At 40.2% G+C, this 19470-nt stretch overlaps 2 protein-coding genes across 2 annotated transcripts; one reads left to right on the top strand and one right to left on the bottom strand.

Moving 5' to 3' along the window:
- Positions 1 to 7054: 7054 nt before the first annotated feature.
- On the bottom strand, positions 7055 to 13787 carry xrra1 (X-ray radiation resistance associated 1). Its single transcript, XM_044141080.1, has 17 exons — positions 13645 to 13787; positions 13437 to 13565; positions 12145 to 12272; positions 11997 to 12068; positions 11837 to 11909; positions 11655 to 11752; positions 11007 to 11143; positions 10457 to 10561; positions 10287 to 10387; positions 9573 to 9700; positions 9409 to 9502; positions 9231 to 9325; positions 8171 to 8323; positions 7939 to 8068; positions 7700 to 7815; positions 7511 to 7616; positions 7055 to 7315 (listed from the first exon to the last, which is right to left on the bottom strand). The coding sequence occupies exons 2-17, from the start codon at positions 13456 to 13458 to the stop codon at positions 7170 to 7172; spliced, it is 1704 nt and encodes a 567-aa protein (XP_043997015.1). The 5' UTR covers positions 13459 to 13565; positions 13645 to 13787; the 3' UTR covers positions 7055 to 7169.
- Positions 13788 to 14042: 255 nt separating this feature from the next.
- LOC122845076 (sialidase-3-like) lies at positions 14043 to 19470 on the top strand. The gene is made up of 3 exons (XM_044141081.1): positions 14043 to 14300; positions 14471 to 14710; positions 15253 to 19470. Exons 1-3 carry the CDS (start codon positions 14154 to 14156, stop codon positions 16258 to 16260), a joined length of 1395 nt encoding a protein of 464 aa, XP_043997016.1. The 5' UTR covers positions 14043 to 14153; the 3' UTR covers positions 16261 to 19470.

Here is a 19470-nt window from a genome sequence, read left to right as displayed (position 1 = left end):
GGTCATATCTTTAAACCAGTCATGCAAAAGCGCTCCCATCCTGTAATGTTTGCAAACAAATACAAATGTGGACTAATAAATGGAACAAGATGCAAATAAAAAAAAACATTCAGAGGATTATTAGAGAGTTTAAAATCTTCCCCACGAAACTAAGATCATGAATTCATTTAGATATCTTTGCTGGCTTGTTTGAAAAGTCTTCCTTTGGTCTAAAGTTTTGTTTCGCACCACAGAAGCCTTTATCGCCTTTATTTCAGGGGTTAATCACTGTTCTGTCTTATCTGCCCCCTCAAGGGGCATCTGTTTTGATTCAGCATAAACCAACTGAAGCATTTATTTTCTTTTTGAACATGGCGATGTCCTAACGTTTAAATACCATTCCTGTGAAGTGAACTGTTGGCACCAGAGGTGGATCTCAGCTTGGCGGCCCTGTGTGTCGTCTTTCTGCAGCCAACTGCTTGATCAACAGGTGTCAGTTTATAACTGCGGTTCCCATGACTCAGTCACCGTGCAACTGCAGATTCAGTCGACTGAGCGGGCTCTTCAGAAAAACCTCACTTCCCTTCTCTGTGAACTTTCGACATGCCCTCCCTGTCTCTCCCTCCCTCCACTCGGCCTCCTCCCTTCTAGACAATGACCCACTGTGTTTCTTTCACATTTTGCACCAGACTGCTCTGTCCAGCTCTCACTGAAGGCATGGACCAATATTTTGAAAATGACGCACTTCCCCTCCACGGCTTCATTATGTTCACAAAAAACATAATTTTTTTTCATATTATCTTGTGCTCGCTCTCTGACCCAGCTGATTGCAGCCATCTCTCCTTCTCGCTGCCCAGAGAGAAGGAGCTCCGGCCGAAACCTGTGAGAACAAAACAAAACAACTTACAGCTTAAGCTGAGAGTACTAAACTCTTAGCGTTTGTGAAGTGAGGAGCAGTCAAATACTATCTTTGCATCCACATTTTGCATAAATTCAGGCTGAAGATGATTGCAAGACAAGATAACTTTACATCCAGTGTCTTAAAACAACTCCAGTTTCATCTCCTCAGTAAGTTAAATTATTTTAAGTTGCTAAAAATCACAAAATAATGTCATAACTTAAGTTGCATCAGTATCTGTCTCCTTCTGATTGTAATAGGCGCTATATGGGAGATGATTAATCTAGTTGGAGTGACAATAGGTGAGTCAAAAATGGTCTAAATATGTTTGGAACTACAAGTGAAACTTCTTTATTGTGCGTTTAGTTTTTTAGTTCAGTCGTCATCAGTCTGGTTAGATTTTTAATGGTCCACTTAGGACTCAGCAAAACAGGATGTACACAGTCTACCAAATGAATCATGACAACTTAATTGAACCTAACCCAGGAGACTATAAAAATTACCTGATTTATTTTAGAAGACTGATCTATTTTGGACAAATATATTTCTTTTCTCAGTACTTTCTTCATTTCTCTGTTAAATACTGTTCTATGGAGGTACTTTTATGCTTTAACCATGTGAAAAGGAATGATCTCACGTGTCTTCCTGCTGTTAGCTTCAGACTCATTTCAAGACTTCTGAATTATTTCCTCAATAAAAATGCATTTATTTTGTTTTTAATCAGACCAGCTTGACTCAGTTTGCATGGATGCAGGCATCAGACAGGTTTTACAAAGATATGGTCACAAAACTATGAAAATGTTATACGATGCTGTTTGAATAAAGTTTAAATAAATATGCAGAGAGTGACTGTATAGAACAGGGGCGTCGAACTCCAGTCCTGCTGTTTACAGATTAAAGTGATGCTCTGTACATGTGTTTCTGCAAACTTTACAAAAGAAGACAGATGTGGCTCTTTGTAAATACACAAATATTCATGATGTGGAACACAAAGTAATACCACCCATCACTTTTATTTCGGCAATCAAACTCTGAAAGTAAAGTTGACAGTCTACAAGCAGCTGTCAGCTTGTCCTTTTTTTATCCATCTAATTTCAGTTATGTAAAAAACCTCCCTCCTTTAAGTGTCAATTTCCAGCGCGTCCTTTCCCTTCAAGGTAAATAATGTGCAAATTTGTTTTGTTATCTGTAGTTTTTTTTTTTATTTGCAGAAAATCCCTCCAGTTGGCATTCCGTGAATGTTTGAATAAGTCCTGTGGGCCAATTCAGCTATGCATGCTTAGTCTTGGCTCGGGCAAATAAAACAGCCGGGGGCAGTCAGTGGGTATAAATCACGCACTCTGGAAGCACTCTGTGTATGAGTTCCTCACCCTGCCCATCCAGATCTAGAGAGAAAAAGCAGAAAACGTTTGACTACAGGCGATAAATTTCTGCTTATATTGTAAAAGTCATACTTGTTGTTTTTGCACGCGAAGTCGAAGGCGAGACGATTTAGAGGGCGTCACGCAGAGCCAGGAAAAGATCACGTTCCGTACTCCTCTACTTCCTCTACGTTGTTTTTGCAGCAATCAAAATCTTGTAAACAAATGCAAAAATGCTCAGCTCAAGTTGTTCCTTGCGAGGTTTTTTTTTTTTTTTTTTTTGAGGGGAACTGAAGCATTCAAATCAAGCGGGCAGTCTTTTGATTCCAAGAGGGCCAAATTGTGTTAAGTTAATTGAGTCTGATAGATGCGTTTGCTTTCATGGCCGATAAAGGTGCTCAGCAGAACCCCTGAGTTTAGACTTCATCAAAATACTTCCGAAATCTATCAAGAGCTGATTCCCCCCCTCCACGGTTCTTATCCACTCGCTAATTGAGCTGGCTCTGATCATTTTTAGCTGACGGTTGGAGTCTTTCCAGGAAATCGTGCACAATAGCAGGGCACATATTTAAGACATTTTCAGCCTTGCTCCCCTCACACGGGACGAGAGGCTGAATTACGATGAACAGCTTCACAGTTCTGGCCTGCGTTTCATAATAGGCCCCATTGAGAGCGTCCCAAGTCTTTCCAGCTCGACACGATAAGCGTGTTACAGTTCAGTTGTCTCTCAAAAGACATAATGAGTAGGTCCGGCCTGTGGTGAACTCATTTGGCACTTTTAGTAATGAGGAGTGTTGATGAGGTATTTGAGCCTTTCTTCCCCGGAGCCAAATCTGATGCCTGAGCCTCTGCTGGGTTCTTCTGAAAGCCACCGGCTCTCATTCCGAGACTCAGACCCAAACATTTTTATTATTATTATTATTATTTTTTTTTTTTCAATCTTGATTGCTGCGGCGACTGCGGTTAAACTGTCCCATGTTCACATGTGTAACGCGGATTTTAAAAATGAAAATTCATTTAAAGATATGTGCCTTCCTGAAGCACAGACCACCGTTGCTTTTCTTCGCTGTGTTCCTGTTTTTTTTTTTTTTTTTTTGCTCTTGGATGGAGTTTCCAGTTCCCCTGCCAGATTTTGTTGTATCACAAAGAAGCACGGATAAAAATGTGTTTCCAGTTATTGACTTGACTCATCGTGTCTTCATGCTAAAAGAAAGAGGCGAAGAGAAAGTTCAGGAGAGGCCTGTTTGTTTTGATGTAAAAATGGGGAGATGCATGAACCCCAGATGAAAAACTGTGTCGGTGGTTTTCCAAACTGAGTTTTTATCGGTCCAGTAGCTGCAGTCAGAGGAACGCTGGTATCCCTGTTTGTTGATCTCATTTCCTTATTTTTATTGGTCATTGGGAAGGATTGGATCAGCCAAGATTCCCTTAATGCATAAAAAGAACAAACAAAATCTCCAAAGCACCATAATTTGCAAATAAAATAAAATAAAAAACTTGGAAAAATAATTTGCCCTCCACTTCACTCTTCAGTCTTTCAGATGGTGTCTCATTAAAAATCTCTCCAATTCTACATTAAAAAGTTTTTTTTATAGCACATCTAAAATCAACAAAGTTGATAGATAAATTCAACCAGCAACATGTATTATGCAAGATAAAAATAATAAATAAAAATGTAATATGACAACACATAAACAAGTAATGTTAAATAAAAAGCCAAGTTAAAAAAGTGAGTTTTTCAGAGGCATATAAAAAACTTTATTGACTTCACTGCATGGGCTGCACAGTGGAGCAGTTGGTAGAGCTGTTGCCTTGCAGCAAGAAGGTCCTGGGTTCGATTCCCGGCCCGGGGTCTTTCTGCATGGAGTTTGTATGTTCTCCCTGTGCATGGTGGGTTCTCTCCGGGTTCTCCGGCTTCCTCCCACAGTCCAAAAACATGACTGTCAGGTTAATTGGTTTCTCTAAATTCCCCCTAGGTGTGAGTGTGTGTGTGAGTGTGTTGTTTGTCTTGTATGTCTTTGTGTTGCCCTGCGATAGACTGGCGACCTGTCCAGGGTGAACCCGCCTCTCGCCCGGGACGCAGCTGGAGATAGAAATCAGCGACCCTCCTGACCCCATTAGGGACGAAGGGTGATAATGGATGGATGGATGGATGACTTCACTGCAAAACCATCATCTCCTGTGTGGTTTAATTTAAGCTCTGGCTCCACTAGCTGGTCTGCTTTTCAAATACAATGACTCCAGTTTTTTTTATTTTTATTTTTTTATTCACTTTAGAGACTTTAATGGAAAAATTCCTCAAGGTGGCAATCAAACCAGTCGCAAACTGCAACAATGTGCATTTTTATTTATTACATCCGAGGACATTAAATCCCATCCATCCGAGAGTTCACTGCATGATGGGAATATAATGTCACTGTGGCATTTAAGTAGCTTCAATTTCATTTGCAAAAATCCACAAATAAGGTCATAGAACTTCAGGAGTAAAATATGAGAAATTTCATCTCATGCTTCTTAAAACCCCCCCAAAAAAACAAACCCACATACTTCCAAATGTTTCCAAAGGGTCAAATTTGTTCAGCCTGATTGGAGTTTCATATGTTCTCCTCTGGTTCTTTTAATGGGTTCATTCTTCTAGCTGGAAGTGCTGATTTATAAAACGATAACTAATGCTTTGGATTATTTGGAGGATCATCTTGTGCTTTGAAATGATCCTCTTAGCAGAAACACATTGTGCTGACAGATTCTTTTATGATTCATTCTTATTAGATTCTCAAACATCATTTTTCTCCGGTTTTCTGCCTTAAATCCACCTTTAAAAAAAGAAGAAAAAAAAAAAGAGTCTGTTTTGGACTGAACACAATAGACGTCAACTGGTTCATCTTACCGCATTGGCTGGAAGTTCAAAAACCACCTGATGTGGGACAAAATGTGCAAATAAAGGAGTTTTTTGTTGTTGTCTTGCCACGCCATCTTAATGTGCACAAGTGGGTAAATTTAATTCCTGGAAGGCTGCTGGAGTGTTTTGCATGTTTGAGACGAGGAGCGCACCCTCAAAATAAAACCATTTGTAGAGCCGATCACTGGCCAGAACTGAGAAGCTCATAAACGTGTACAACAACTTCTTGCACAAGAGAACTGCAGAACGTAAAACGCAGCTTTCACACAAGAATTAAAGCGGTACTTTCTTCATTATTATCACTTTGAGAGCAGCAGCTTGTTTGTCTTGTAGATTGTGTTATGAGCTGGACTCACTGTGAATGCATCTTGTTTGTGAACGTTTTCTCAAATGGCCTTTTCTTGAGTGGTTCTAGAACCAAAATGTGGAAATAAATGAGTAAGCGCACATAGATTTTTAAAAATGGGATCTCCTGCCTGGTGTCTGTGGCTTGGTGACGCTGGGATTTTTGTTCGCTCTCCTCATTCACAGTAAATTTACCAGTAAATGAGCACAAACCACAGGAGAGCGATCATGCCCCTCTCCCTGCCTTTTAATCAACCTTCTTAGGTTAAAATATGTCATAAAAGTCCAAATAAATCTTTTTTTTATTTTATTTCCAGAATCAGAGGCACAAACGCTGCTAACTGAGAGGTTTTCATCAGCTTTCATTTTTTAGTTTGACTCATCCTCAATAACAGTTCACAACTGAGAATTTATTATGTCCCTTTTTTCTTTAATTCCAGGAAAAAAGTGACTTTAAATAAGTCCTTTTTTCATATACTTTTACCACCTATTAGACTTTGTGCCTCGATTTTTAGTTTAGCTTTTAGTAAAAACACAATTCAAGCTTTTGGTGGTATGAATTTCACTCACGAGACTTTTCCAAATTGAGATTGACGCACCCGATGGGGTGACGGACACTTCATCTTAACGTTTACTTACAGCTCATTTATTATTCATTACAAACAGGAGGAGGTAAATATCCCCGATATGAACGTAAACACGCAAAACTCCCCACTTGAAATACCCTGACGCTGCGAGCTGATTCATCCCGCTGAGGCTGGATGTGCATTCCACATCTGCAAGCTGCTCAGAAGACAAATAATGGAAATCATATGAGCAACAGGGCCGTGAAATCAAACAAGCCAACGAACAGCGCGAGCAGAACACGGCTGGAAATGTAACATAGCTGCAATCAAAGGCTGTTGTAATAAGACGCATGAGGTTTTGGCTTTTGTAGTCGTGAGGCGTCTTTGTTAATTTCCCAGAACCCAAAGTGGGATTGTTTCGGTAATGTGGATCATAAATCATGCTGAGCCGCGCAGAGGTCTGTTCAAAGTCTCGAGCGCTTCCAGTTCCAGAGAGCTTGCGCTCCTTCCTGATAACATGGGTTGTAAATAATTAGCTTAGAGGATAATAAACAACCAACAAGACATTGTAATCATAACAAATACCAGATTAGAATCAACTTGAATGAGAAGGCCGTCTCCGTTTACCGTGATTCGTTTCCTTGAGACAGAAAAACACATCGAAGCTTGCAAATGTTACTCACACTGCAGGTAATAAATAGTAGCTCTGGCCAAAGTAAGTCCTGCTTGATGCATATAATGCTTATTTAGAGGATCGACTGCGATCGCAGATGTGGCGCAGGCAGCTGCCCCAACCCGTCAGAAAAAGACAGCTTAAGATAAATAAATTTTCTGCAGATGAAGTCACAACGGCAGACACATTTTCTCTACAGCTCAACCTGAACTGTGATGCTCTGGATGCCGTCTTATGGTTTTCTCTTCCATATCGTTCTCAGGGTCTCTGCTAACTGAGCAGAATCTACTTGCCGTCAAAATCAAACACAAATAATCAAATAAAAGCTCAACATGTCTTGTTGTCTTTGATTTTACTGCGCTCCACTCAGTCACAGTATCGGGGTCCAGATCCGGTCGAAAATAATAATAATAATAATAAAAAAGGGTCTGCATAAGCAAAGCATGTATTAATGTGGATGTTGACACTGCAACCTGGCTTCTTGTTCCATTGTTTTGTCATGCATCATCCTGTGCGTTTCCTTCAAGTCCCTCAGCAGACATAGGGCTTCCTTGTAGTCCTTACTGTTTGCTGCTCTGTCGTGCATAACACTGCCTGTACAGAAAAGACACATTGATAATAATGTGAGATTGAATTGGGCAAGTTATTTCTGCCACCATATCCCAAAGAAATATCTACACTTCTTCCAACAGGGCAGGAAGTACGACTTATTGGCTAGAGGCGGTTGTGTGAATGTTAAACGGCGACGGATGCTAAAATATGTCGAGGACTCAGAAGACACTCGCATACCTAAGGAAACCACTTTTGCTGCTCTACTGTCTTTTATTTCCTTGATCAACTCCTCAACCCTTTGGATCGGCTGCTTTGCTGGTCTCAGAGGTGGCAGCTCCTCTATCTGTACCCAGAACAAACAGGAGGAGGGAATTGGCATTGATGTGCGTGTGAAAAGATTAAAAGAACAGAAAAGGGAAATCAAACCCTCTTCTTCATTTCGCTGTACGGCGTCTGGATGCTATCAAGCCTGGGTTTGGAGTCTCTGTAGACGTTCAGAGTCCTCAGTGTGTGATCCAGCATCTGAACAGCTGTTTGAATTCCTGTTGAGAGGACGAGAGCAAAAGGCACATATCGATTCCCTCCAGGACGAATGTATGGTCGGAGTTTTGTTTCCTCAAGATATTAACGCAGCTGCAGAGAGAACCATATCTATCCCTGCGCACCGATGTAGGGAAGTGGCTTTACATCCATTATCATGTCGTAGCGTACGGGTCGTCCCGGACCGGCTCTGTTTTGTGCAGATTCCTTCTGATTCGATGAAGAAACCAGCTGAAGCTCAGCTTCATCTTCTGTCTGTGAACACGGCAGGAAGACGTGTGAAGGGGAAGTCATTTGACACAAACCCACAAGGGAGCTTAAGAATTTGAAATCTTAAACAGTAAAATATGCACAAACCTGAGTAATGAAGAAGAGCTTTGCGTTTTCCCCACTTTTGCTTTTATTCTTGTCCTCGGGTCGCGTTGTTCTCGGATCACTTTTTGGTTCTTTGTTGTCCTGAAAGCGTCTCACACACGTTGAATCCGACTTAAATGGCATCTTTGACGGCTTCTGTGGGAAAAAAAAAAAATTATAATAAAAAATCAACTATGAGCATTGTGCATCTACTGCTCATAGTCCATAAACTCAATCATGTCTGAGCCATTAACCGCAGCATGGCTTACTCGGTTTTAATATTCGGCAAATATTGTGAAGTGGAGGGAAATTGAAACATGATTTTAAAACATATTGACAAATATGAATGTGTAAAGTATGGCAGACGTTTGTATCCAGCCCCTCTTAGAACCGCGATTAAGGACAAAGACACTAAGTACCAGCAACAGATGAATTCAGCTTTACAGGATTGTTGAGTACAAAACATAACTGATGGGAAGATGAATGGATTTAATGTAGGCAGTGGAAGAAAGAAAAATGTTAGAGGCTGCAAAAAACTTCAGTTTGGGACAAAGTTTTAATGCCAAGCAGGACAACAACCCCTGGAATGAAGCCAGAGCTGTAAAGGAATGGTGTAAATAGTGTCAGAATGGCCTAGTCCAAGTTCAGACCTAAATCTAATTGAAAAATTGTTGCACAGCTCGACTTGAGAAGAAGAACTCACAAAGGTTCTGCCTAAAGATATGTAAGGTTGGGAGAGACGGTGTTGTTTCAGCAAGAGTTGTCTATGAAGTACAAACTCAAGTGGGCTGAACACAAGTGCATGCCGCACTTTTCAGATGTTTATTTGAACTTTGTTTTCAATAAAATGCATTGAAATGTGGGATTGTAACATGATAAAAGTAAAAACAACCAAAAAACTTAAAGTGGTATGTAAACCTCAGCAATTCTTCTCATGTTTGAATTTTTGGAGTTTGGAAAAATAAAATCTCTCATTTGGTCAATCTGTCTTCATGAGTCCAAATATTCACCGTTCCTGTCAATGCAGAACACACCCCACCTTCCATCCTGGATAAACACACACCTTCAGGGAAAGTTGCAGAAAACCTTCATCCTCCTCTCTCTTTATCTTTATTCCAAGCCTGTCTTGAAGGAAATAAGTCAGTAAAGCCGTTTCTCCTGGGTTTAAACAAAAACACGAAAGTGAATTTGAGCAATCCGGCAACCGCCTTCGACAGCTATCTGGCAGAATGCAGGAATACCTCTCCTCTTTGTGGTTAGAGGATTGCAGTGGATGTCTAATTCACAGAGCTTTGGGAAAAGAGCGGCAGCAACCACAGCTTCCTCTGAGGCGATCTGACGGCAGAACGCTGATGAGACGAGACAGACGGCCAAAGACAATTTGAAACATCAACACGTCGCTCACCTGGTTGTTGGCCAGATTGAGGCACTGGAGCTCAGGCAGCAGCAGACTGGAACGCCGGCAGTCGTCCTCCCTGAGCGCGTGAAGGATCTCCATGATCTCAATGTGGTGGTCGATTTTAGACTCGATGTCTGAAAAGGGAGACATCGTGAGATAGTCCTGGTTTATGTTTTGACTGGTGACGTGCCCAAGTTGCGCTCCGCTGCTATTTCAAAACAGCTGGAGGCATGTTGCAACACCTATAAAACAACTTTTGGGGCTTTTGGTAATTTGTTTGTTACATATTTAAGTTATGGGTTGAGCAACCCATAACATAACTACACTCTTGGCTGTGGTTGCCAGAATTTTACCGCATAACTGGGGTAAAATTCTGGCAACTAGAGCTGCTGGTATTTTACAGTAAATTAGCGACTTTTTCTTTTTTTTTTTTTTACAGTGTAGTCATCCAAAACTCTCTGGTTTCCTGGGGAAAGCAACACAAAGGCCCTTCCTAGATAAGCACTGTCCAAAATGTGAAAGACAAGAGAACATGTCATTGATCTTCACGGGTGAGGAAACGTCTACTAGAAATTAGCTAAAACATGAAACCAAATAAAAAAATAAAATAAAACAACTAGACAAAGGATTGTGTTTATCTTCCTCACAGTCATAGAGCGGATGATGATGATGATGATAATGGAGGTAAAAATCTCACAGATTGAGAACAGCACGTTTTACCTTCCTCTCTACCTTCCCTCAAAGCGGGTTTTGAACTCTCCTTCACTTCCTTGCAAGGTATTTCTGTGATGCGGTTTCCCTCTAGGTTCAGATGCTTCAGCCTGCGGCACAATTTGCACCAACATTAGGAGATGATGAGAGGAGTTTGCATTAGGTATAAAATGACAAACCTCTTCAGGTGCGTAAGGCTGTAGAAGACACTAGAGGTCAGACTGTTGTAGTTAAGCATCAGGACTTCAAGAGCCTCAAACTGTTTGGCTCCCTTTTCAGACAGCCTGCAAGCACAAAAACAAAAAAGGAAAATGTTTACAATTTGTTTCAATTACAAGATTTATTTATGCCCACACTAACAATAAACAGTAACTTTAAATAATGTAGGCAAGAAGGTTGGTAATTAAAACTCTGAGCAGTTTTAGAGTGTACCAGAGTAGATGATCTGAAAGAGAAATAGAAATTTGGTGCACTTGTACGCCACCTTTTGGTCAGATTTAAAACTACTTCAGAGGTTGTGCCCAATATACTAGTATGTTCAAGAAATACCCTGCTAGAGTGGATTCATTTTTACATTTTTGGCAAAAAAGGACGTCAGTGTTGACAGAATAACATGCTGCAGAGAAGTCAGCAAAGAAAACAACAAATTCATCACGTGTTCAACTAATCAAATTTAAACAGAAGCATTAAAATATTATAAATGGCCTTTTTTGTTTCTGATGTTCTTACATGCTGTGTGAGGGACCAAAATTGAGAGGAAGACTCTTGAGCTGATTTCTGGTCAGATTAAGAGCTTTAAGACGTGGAAACTGACCGAACTTGTGTAAAACTTCTGCTGGTAAGGTGTTGAAGGACAAATTTAAGACCTGTGAGAATTAAAGCACATTGCATTAGGAATATTCACATCCTCTCTTTAAAACCACAATCATCAATCTATGTATTTTTTTTTTGTATTTCCCTACCAGCTTTGTCTGTGCAGACACTGAATTGTGTCAAAAAAATAGCTCAAACTCTGAGCTATTTTCAGACGAGCATCTGAAAAGCATTTTTTCCTCAGTTAGATTTAGACTTTAGATTCGGACTTTGACTAGGTCTGTTGAAAATAGGCATCTGCACAGACTGATGCTGTCATTTTTCATTTTATTCAGGGTTATATGTAGTGGATTTTTCACCACACGTAGCATTTTGCATGTAGATTGAAAAAAAAATTGCCATTATGCACAAATTCATGTTCATCTATCAATCAAAATCCTATTACAATAACTTTGAGCTTGTGGTTGTATCAATACAAAATATGGAGAAGTTGAAATGACTTGAATACTTTTACAATCAATGATTTTTTTCCACATCTCTAGACTGTATTTAAGGCCATCTTACCTCTAAATGAGGGAAGTCAGCAACATCGAAATCCATGTTTTTGATGTTATTGAACGTCAGATCAAGTTCTCTCAAAGACCGGAAGCCACTGAATGACCCTGCAGAGGATGACCGGGTTTTTAGACGGCAAATAGAAAAGGAAGAAAATCAACCTGAGGACGAATCAGTGTGAAACGAATCACCTAAAGAGAGGAAGTTTTCAGCTGCATTGACGTGGGCTACATTTACAAAGGCCTTCAGCTCTTCTGGCTTTACCTGTGCGAGTTCAGGAAATTAGTTAGTCACCGTCACTAACAGGAGAGCAAACGCAAAGTGTAAAAAGAAAAAATTAAAAAATCTTACAGAAGTCAGATTTTTTTCACTGATGTCGACGGAGTAGAGTTGGGACGGCTTATCCACACAGTGTAACTGGAGCTGCACAAGCAGACAAACAACTAACTACGGTCAGCACAGCGATTTTAAATTACAGAGACCTGCTACCGTTTCTCACCAATAAGCGTCTATCTAATGTGGTCCGAGCTGGAGCCCCGTCGTCCTTGTTTGCGCCTTTCGTAGGAGTTGTTTTTGTCCTATTCTGCTGCTTTGGTTTTCTGTGTGTGATAATCAAAAAACCGGGCTCTGCAAGTTGGAGAAAAAAACAAAACAAAACAAAAAAACTTAGATGCAGATATTTTTTTATTTTCAAAAAATTTAACCTAAGCATCATTAATAATGAAAATGTTTGTGCCAAAACACTGTAAAATTAGCTTTATTTTTATAATGAGAGCTGATTATATAGTGCAGTAACCCTGAACACCCTTTTATTCTTCCAAACAACATCAAAATATTTTTTTTGAACCTTTAAAAATGACTGAGAAACATTTTCTCATCCAGGCTGGTGGATGTTTTACTGACAGAAGTCCTACACTTTGTTTGAAATAATAAAATAGTTGTTTATATTAGTTGACAGAGACAACCTGGGTAAATGCAAAAAGCAGCTAATCATTATAATGATTATAATGATCCGCTTTTTTTGTGAAAATTGGTAACAAGTGTTTCATTTTGCTGAAGAGGCCTTTTGGTCCAAGAGATTGCTTAAAATGAACCACACTTGATCTTGACTTTGACTAAGCCAAACCAAAGCTTTCACATTGGGTTCTTTTAACCATTAAGAGGTTGATTTGCTGCTGTACTTCAATTCATTGTTCTGCTACATAGTCCCTTCAACACATAATTGTGCTAAAGTTTAAGGTCATTTCAATCAATATGGCAACTTGTTGAGGCTGTGTCATCAGTATTTTCTCAAAGTTCGTAGGAAACTTTGTTTCATAGGGAAGATGTTTTTTGTTTTTTGAAATATGTGACAGGCTTTTGTGTGGTTTGTGTTGGTGGTGTTTGTCTTGAAACTCTCCCAAAGATACAATTTCCTCCCCAGTCTCTTTCTTATTGTTGAATCACAACCATTCAACAATTACATGTTGTTCTGGGTTCTTTCTTGACCTGGACAGGTCACTGTATCACCCTTGCTAAAACCTCAAACATGGCTTTGTAATCTTTTCCTCACTGAAAGATGTCAGATTTTGTCTTTAGATAATGTGTTGCTTTTTAAGACCTTTTAAGCCTACTGAATGTTTTCCTTCTTGCTCCAAGGCAACACCTGACTGCACCACTGTACAGTCACACAACATTGCTATTTTCTCATTTGCTTATTTGAATGCTACACAGAATGTGTGAAGCACACTCTGGTCGTCATAGTAGTTTTTAAAATCAATTTAAAAAAAGAATTAATCTCCTTGTTTGCACCTTTCTTATGAATCTTCTTCATCCTTTTCTGTACTTTCTTGTTCTTCTGTTGCTCTGGTCTTCTGTGTTCCTTCTCTTCGTTTACGAAAATCCAGATCCTGTCCTTGTTTTTCCTGTTTTCTTAGCAAACTGCAGAGTCATGTAACCATAAAATCAAAAACATTGTGTTGCTTTCGAGCAGCTAATTAATATGACTTAATTACCTTACCTTCTTTCCTTCCTTTTTGTGGTCTCTACCTGTAGAAAATGTATTAGGTAATGTCTTCCCGTTTCCCTGTCGTCTGGAAAACTTTTTACGCCTGTTTTTAAAGCTACCGGATGTCTCGGTATAGCTTATGCTGAGTAGTGTAGCGCTCTGTATCCTAGCAACAGACTGAAAAGGGAGAGTGTGTCCTCTCATCCAGCAGGTGGCGGTAACAAACGAGGTTTACATGCGGAAGAAAGACTCATCAAAGAGTGGCAAAATTTTTAAGATTCTACCCTCCACATCAATGTAACGGAAAGCGAGTATATACAGCAATATTTGATAAGTAAATATGACATTTATTTCCTCGTTACAGTTGTTTTCCCAACCAGGTGGCTTCAATTGTTGTTGTCGTTGTTAGCAACAATTAAACGTCGCCTCCACTGCGTTAATGAAATAAACACAAACCGAAAACCTCAGGGGTCCATTTAAACTCGACGTCACATTCAGAGCAATCCCGGAAGTGAGTGTGAATGTACTTCTCGCTTCGTTACCGTCTTCGTTTCTGCATGAACCTCCAACATCACTGTCGTGAACATCAGAGGTTCCTGGTTTCGCAGCCAAATGGACTCTACAACGCCGAGCCGAGGTTAGAGGCAGGTGAAAAGCGACAGGTGAAGGTAAGGGCTCCGTTGTCTGCTCGGTGTTTACGCTCTTATGCGTCTCTGTGCGTGAGGAGGAAGCACTGGAGTGTGAACTCTACCTGCGAGGCTGAGCTTCTGTCAAAGGTTGTTCCTGCAAGATTCTAAAAGACTGGTGTGTGTTCGTGTGTGCAATATTTCTGTTGCAGGAACTCTCATCCGCCATGGGGAACAAATCATCGAAAAGTGTGAGCGTCGAGGAGCCCCCTAAAACAACTTTGTTTGAGAGGGAATCAGGCGGGATCACATACAGGATTCCAGCTCTGCTCTACCTGAGGCACTGTCACACATTCCTCGCCTTTGCAGAGAAAAGAACCACCTTTCATGACCACGACGCCAAACGTCTGGTTATGAGAAGAGGATTGCTCCAGGAGGATGGATCTGTTCAGGTTGTTGCACCTTTGTATTCACGTCTTTTCTCTCATATTTCTTTTCAAAAACAAACTTTAAATGAGTCAGCGTGATAGACCGACAGGAAAATGATAAAAAGATTTTCAAATTATATAGCTCAGACTTGGTCTGATTGTTTGGAGAAAAGAAACGTTCAAAACTTGCTAGAAAATCTCAGCTGGAATGAGGTGTGGACTTTGACTAGGTCATTCTAGCATGTCAACAAGATTTGACCAAGATTATCCCAGGTGAACCTCCAGCAGTTCTCCTATTTATTTAGGTCAGCTTATCTTCCCATCTACTCTGTATAGTTCTGCTGTTTCTCTGCTAAAGGAAAGCATCTCTAAAGCACGATGCTGGTTCCATCTTTGTCTAAGCCAACGTTTGGTGTCAGATAGTGTAGATCGTTCAGTTTTGGTCATTTCTGAGCACTTTCTTCCACATGTCTCATAAATAACTTCTGGGAACCTGGACTTATAATTTTGGTTTCTTTCATATGCATAAAGCTGCTGATAAAAATGTGTTTTTTCTTCTTTTTCAGTGGTCGTCCAGTCAGGAGATTTCGACTGCATTTCTACCAAACCATCGCACAATGAATCCCTGCCCTGTGTATGAGAAGAACAGCAAGACGCTCTTCCTGTTTTTCATCTGCATATGGGGAAACACCACAGAAATAAAGCAGATTGTCACAGGTAAGAACAAGGCCCGTCTTTGCTGTGTGAGCAGCAGCGACGACGGGCAAACCTGGAGCCAGGCGATGGACCTTACAGAGAGTGTGATTGGGGAAGCCATACACAAATGGGCCACTTTCGCGGTCGGGCCCGGCCACGGCGTTCAGTTGGAGAACGGCAGGTTGATCATTCCCGCGTACGCCTACTACATCCCGTACAGATGCTGTTCCTATCCACTCCCTTGCACGGTGTATCCACGCGCGCTGTCGATATACAGTGAGGACTTTGGACAGACGTGGCGTATCGGGAAGATGCTTCAAAAGAAGTCCTGTGAATGTGAAATGGCGGAGATCATCGACCACGAGGGAAGGAGCCACCTTTACTGCAACGCCCGGCACACAGGGGGCCACAGATGTGAAGCCCTGAGCGAAAACAGCGGCGTCTACTTCGATAAGCCCCACATGGCCAGGGAGCTCGTCGAGCAACCCTCGGGTTGCCAGGGCAGCGTCATCGGCTTCCCCGCGCCTGAATTCGTTCCCAACGACGACGCCGAGAGCAAGGCCTGCGGCACGTCGCTCCTCTCACCAGACACTCAAACCTGGCTCCTGTTCATGCACCCGACCAACAAGTCCAATCGGCGGGACATGGGCGTGTACTTGAACCGATCCCCCTTGCACTCGTCCGGGTGGGACCGGCCCAGGATCATCCACAGGGGGCCGAGCGGTTACTCGGACCTGGCGTACAATGTGGACAAGGATCAGTTCTCCTGTCTGATGGAGTGCGGGAAGGAAAGCGAACTGGAGCAGATTGCCTTCATGACCTTTTCCCTCAATGATGTCATGCAGACAGGTGATAAGAAAGAGAAGAAGATGGTCTGAATTTGGGCCGTTATTGACAGAGATCTCCTTATATTATCCCACCACTAGAAGAAATCCAATCAAAACACCCCTGACGTGCTGTGCTGTAACATTCATCTGTGTTTACTACTGTTTTACATTCTGGAGATAGTGAATGCACGAGTCATGTGTTTTCTGGTCTCCTTGAGTGAAGTAAGTCTTATTATAATTATGCAAGAGCATAGGCTTATTTTTAATAGGTTATGTGGTTCATTTATGCATGCTGTGTTTGAAGTGTCATTTTTAAAGCTGGTATTGTGTGTGTGGCATGTTTGATGAGCACTTCAAAGCCATTCCAGCATCTTATTGAAGTGTCACTTTTTCTTCTCAGCAAAGTTAGCCTACCTCTTTATTTTCTCATGAAGATCATAGGGGGCCTTGCAAACAAGTCTGCAGATTTCCCTCCGTACAGTCCTCTCCTTTACATTTAGTATACTCTAATTCACATATGCCTTCTGCTGGATTGTTTTATATGGAAGCTGTGCAGCAGCATTGTCAGTGGATTGCCTGTGAAGGTCACAGGGAGGGTCATAAAGCTGTCAATAAAATAGGAGAGGGGAGGTAAACATGCAAGCAGTTTATTACTGAAGAGACTAAACATGCTGAATCACATATGTGAGTTGTTTAAAAAAGAATTATTTGTTTTATTTTTTATCGAAGCAGCTCATTCAGCTGAACTCTTAGAATCAGTCTTATTTTAGATTATCACTTGGAGATTGAAGTACGCCTTCGTGCGATTGTTTAAGTATAATGAAGCTGTAAACAGCATATATAATCTTTTTTCACTATTTTCACTTTCCAATTATGTTCCGGCTTTTAGCCCATGAGATATAATTTTTATGTTCTTTAAGGAAATACTTAAAAAAAGAAAAGAAAGAGAACCTCCCCAGGGAAGACACTGATCACTTGGCAGCTGTGAGACCACAACTGAAAGTTGTTGATTAACAAAATGGCTCCCAGATTGAATTTCAGCTTATAAAGGAAAGATGTATATCCCAGAAAATCTGGGAGGGCTTGGAAACCTAATAAACCAGCACCCTAAGCATGGATTTAAGCGCTCTGTGCTGAGCCCAGTATGTTTTCAATACTCCACAGTAGTGAATAATAAGGGAGGGGAAGTTAAGCTACTGATAGACACTCAGTCTCACGCTGCAGTGAGACGCATGTTCATTTAGCTCAGACGCAGAGAAAAAAAAGCACAATAATCAGCTTTGTTTGATTATTGTGACTGAAAATGCAGGACGACAGTTTAGAGAGAGTTATTTTTCTCTATATCAGTAGAGGTTTTGCTCTGAGAGGACTAGTAAATAGTAAAAAGCACTTTTTTTATCTGATAAACTTTATGCTCACAAACAACTGCAGTCACCATGAGTTTCTTTGTTGTTTTTTTTCTGTGTGAAACAAACAGATGACACGTCATCATCCATCTGTTGTACTCATTTTCTGTTTTTAAGACATGCAACTACAGCGCTGTTAAATTTTAGAGCTTTAAAAAAATTTTTTATCTGCTTAATAACAATAACATGCAATAATTATTTCTCTCATAAAGTATATCTGCCCTTTAAGCATTTCAAATTCTGTCATGAATTTTGGCATGGAGCCGGTGAAGAACTGCTGAAATTCATATTTTAGGTGTTGCACTTCTACTGAAAAGGAAGAATTTATAATTATTTACCTGATGAGAAAGAAATGGACGGATTATTTGTCTTTTGTACATCAAAATGTTGAAGTGTATTTTATAGTTTCAGCTGCACTGCACAGGCATAATAGACTGTTTACCTGTGAGTTAAAGTCTGTCATGGTCAAAAATGGCTCACAGTTGCACTTATGATGGGTTAGTAGAAACTGTCAGTGGCTAGAAAATGTAACTACCACAGTTTGGCCTGAAATCAGATATTTAGAGCTTTCTCAATATATATTAGTACGCCTCATAAAAGATGCGTCTTGAAAGTTAATTCTAGCTCTACATGTAGGATGTTTTATTTATTAAAAATCACATCAGATTTATTGGGATGTTGTGAAAGTAAAGAACAATGGAGAATAATTTCCCACAACAGGATTGATGCATCAAATGCATCAATTGAACATCCTGCATGCTTTTTTTTTTTTTTTACAGCCTCTTTATGGGCCCAAAACGTAACTTGACTAGAGGAATTGGGAGAGTCTACCAACCAGAATGGGATCAGTGGTGAATTTTACTCATATTTTCATTAGCACAGGCATCATATTGGTAATCTGGCGATTGTTAAAAGAAGAGATTGGATTAACTTCAGAGGCCCTCATTACTGTGATGACCAAATGTAATTATAGTTATGGTTTAATTTCTATTCTGGAAAATTATTCACAGCAACAATTCTGTTAAGTCTGGGTGAAATGCCAACAATTGCACTTTTGTTCATTAGAATCAATCTTAAAAAATAATTTTATTTGCCAGCTTATTGTAATAATTACTGCGATTCAGGCTAAAATGTAATTCAACCGTTATTTTTAAAGTTATAGTTGTTATTCTTGATGACGAACTTCCTTCAACTCGGATTATTTATGGTCATGACTGACAGGGAAAAACTTCTATGTCTCTAAATTTGACATAGAAGAATTAAGTGCTGCTTATTTATGACGTTGCCAAAAAGCAAAAATCTCAAACGTACCATTTTTTAATTTTTTTTTTCCCAAAATGTAAACACTGCTTACACTTGCATCCGTGGTGACTGGCAAAAAGGTTGTACATTTATTGTACATTTATTACTTGAAACCAAACGCATTAATGTTTTTAATATGCTACTTTCAGCTGACCACAAATTTATTGAGCTTTAATATTTATATCTAAAGCAGTACTTTATTTGTTCCTTGCACATTAAACAGGATTTTGCGAACAGGCCTTCTTTTTTTTTTTATTATTTTTTTTCCAGGCTGAATATGTAAACATGTGCAGGACTGTGATTCAATAAGCTCGGTTCTCTGCAGTCAAAACTCGTAACAGCAGACAGAGACTCGCTGTTCGTAGAGGCCACTCAGAATTTGCACAAAACAAAATACTGTACCGACTTTAACATCTGATTTGCCTATCGTTGTGAGGAGAAAATGCCTCCAGGTAGTTTCATTGTGTTTCTGTTGGCTGTTGTGAAAAGTGATTAAAAACCTGCATGGAATGTGTATTTTAGTAGAAAATAAAATTAACTCGTGAGCAATTGG

Source organism: Gambusia affinis, linkage group LG15 (assembly GCF_019740435.1).
Source record: "Gambusia affinis linkage group LG15, SWU_Gaff_1.0, whole genome shotgun sequence".
NCBI lineage: Eukaryota > Metazoa > Chordata > Actinopteri > Cyprinodontiformes > Poeciliidae > Gambusia > Gambusia affinis.
This window is presented reverse-complemented; position numbering and strand designations above follow the sequence as displayed.

Excerpts from the sequence above, each read along its gene's own strand:
- xrra1 (XM_044141080.1), bottom strand. The coding sequence starts at position 13,458 with ATGAAGAAGATTCATAAGAAAG. Across the intron at positions 12,273-13,436 it reads GAAGAAGATTCATAAGAAAG|AGCCCGGTTTTTTGATTATC; the intron begins GTGCAAACAAGG and ends TCCAACTTGCAG. Across the intron at positions 10,388-10,456 it reads AGCCTTACGCACCTGAAGAG|GCTGAAGCATCTGAACCTAG; the intron begins GTTTGTCATTTT and ends ATTGTGCCGCAG.
- LOC122845076 (XM_044141081.1), top strand. The coding sequence starts at position 14,154 with ATGTACTTCTCGCTTCGTTACCGTCTTCGTTTCTGCATGAACCTCCAA. Across the intron at positions 14,301-14,470 it reads GTGAAAAGCGACAGGTGAAG|GAACTCTCATCCGCCATGGG; the intron begins GTAAGGGCTCCG and ends TTTCTGTTGCAG. Across the intron at positions 14,711-15,252 it reads AGGAGGATGGATCTGTTCAG|TGGTCGTCCAGTCAGGAGAT; the intron begins GTTGTTGCACCT and ends CTTCTTTTTCAG.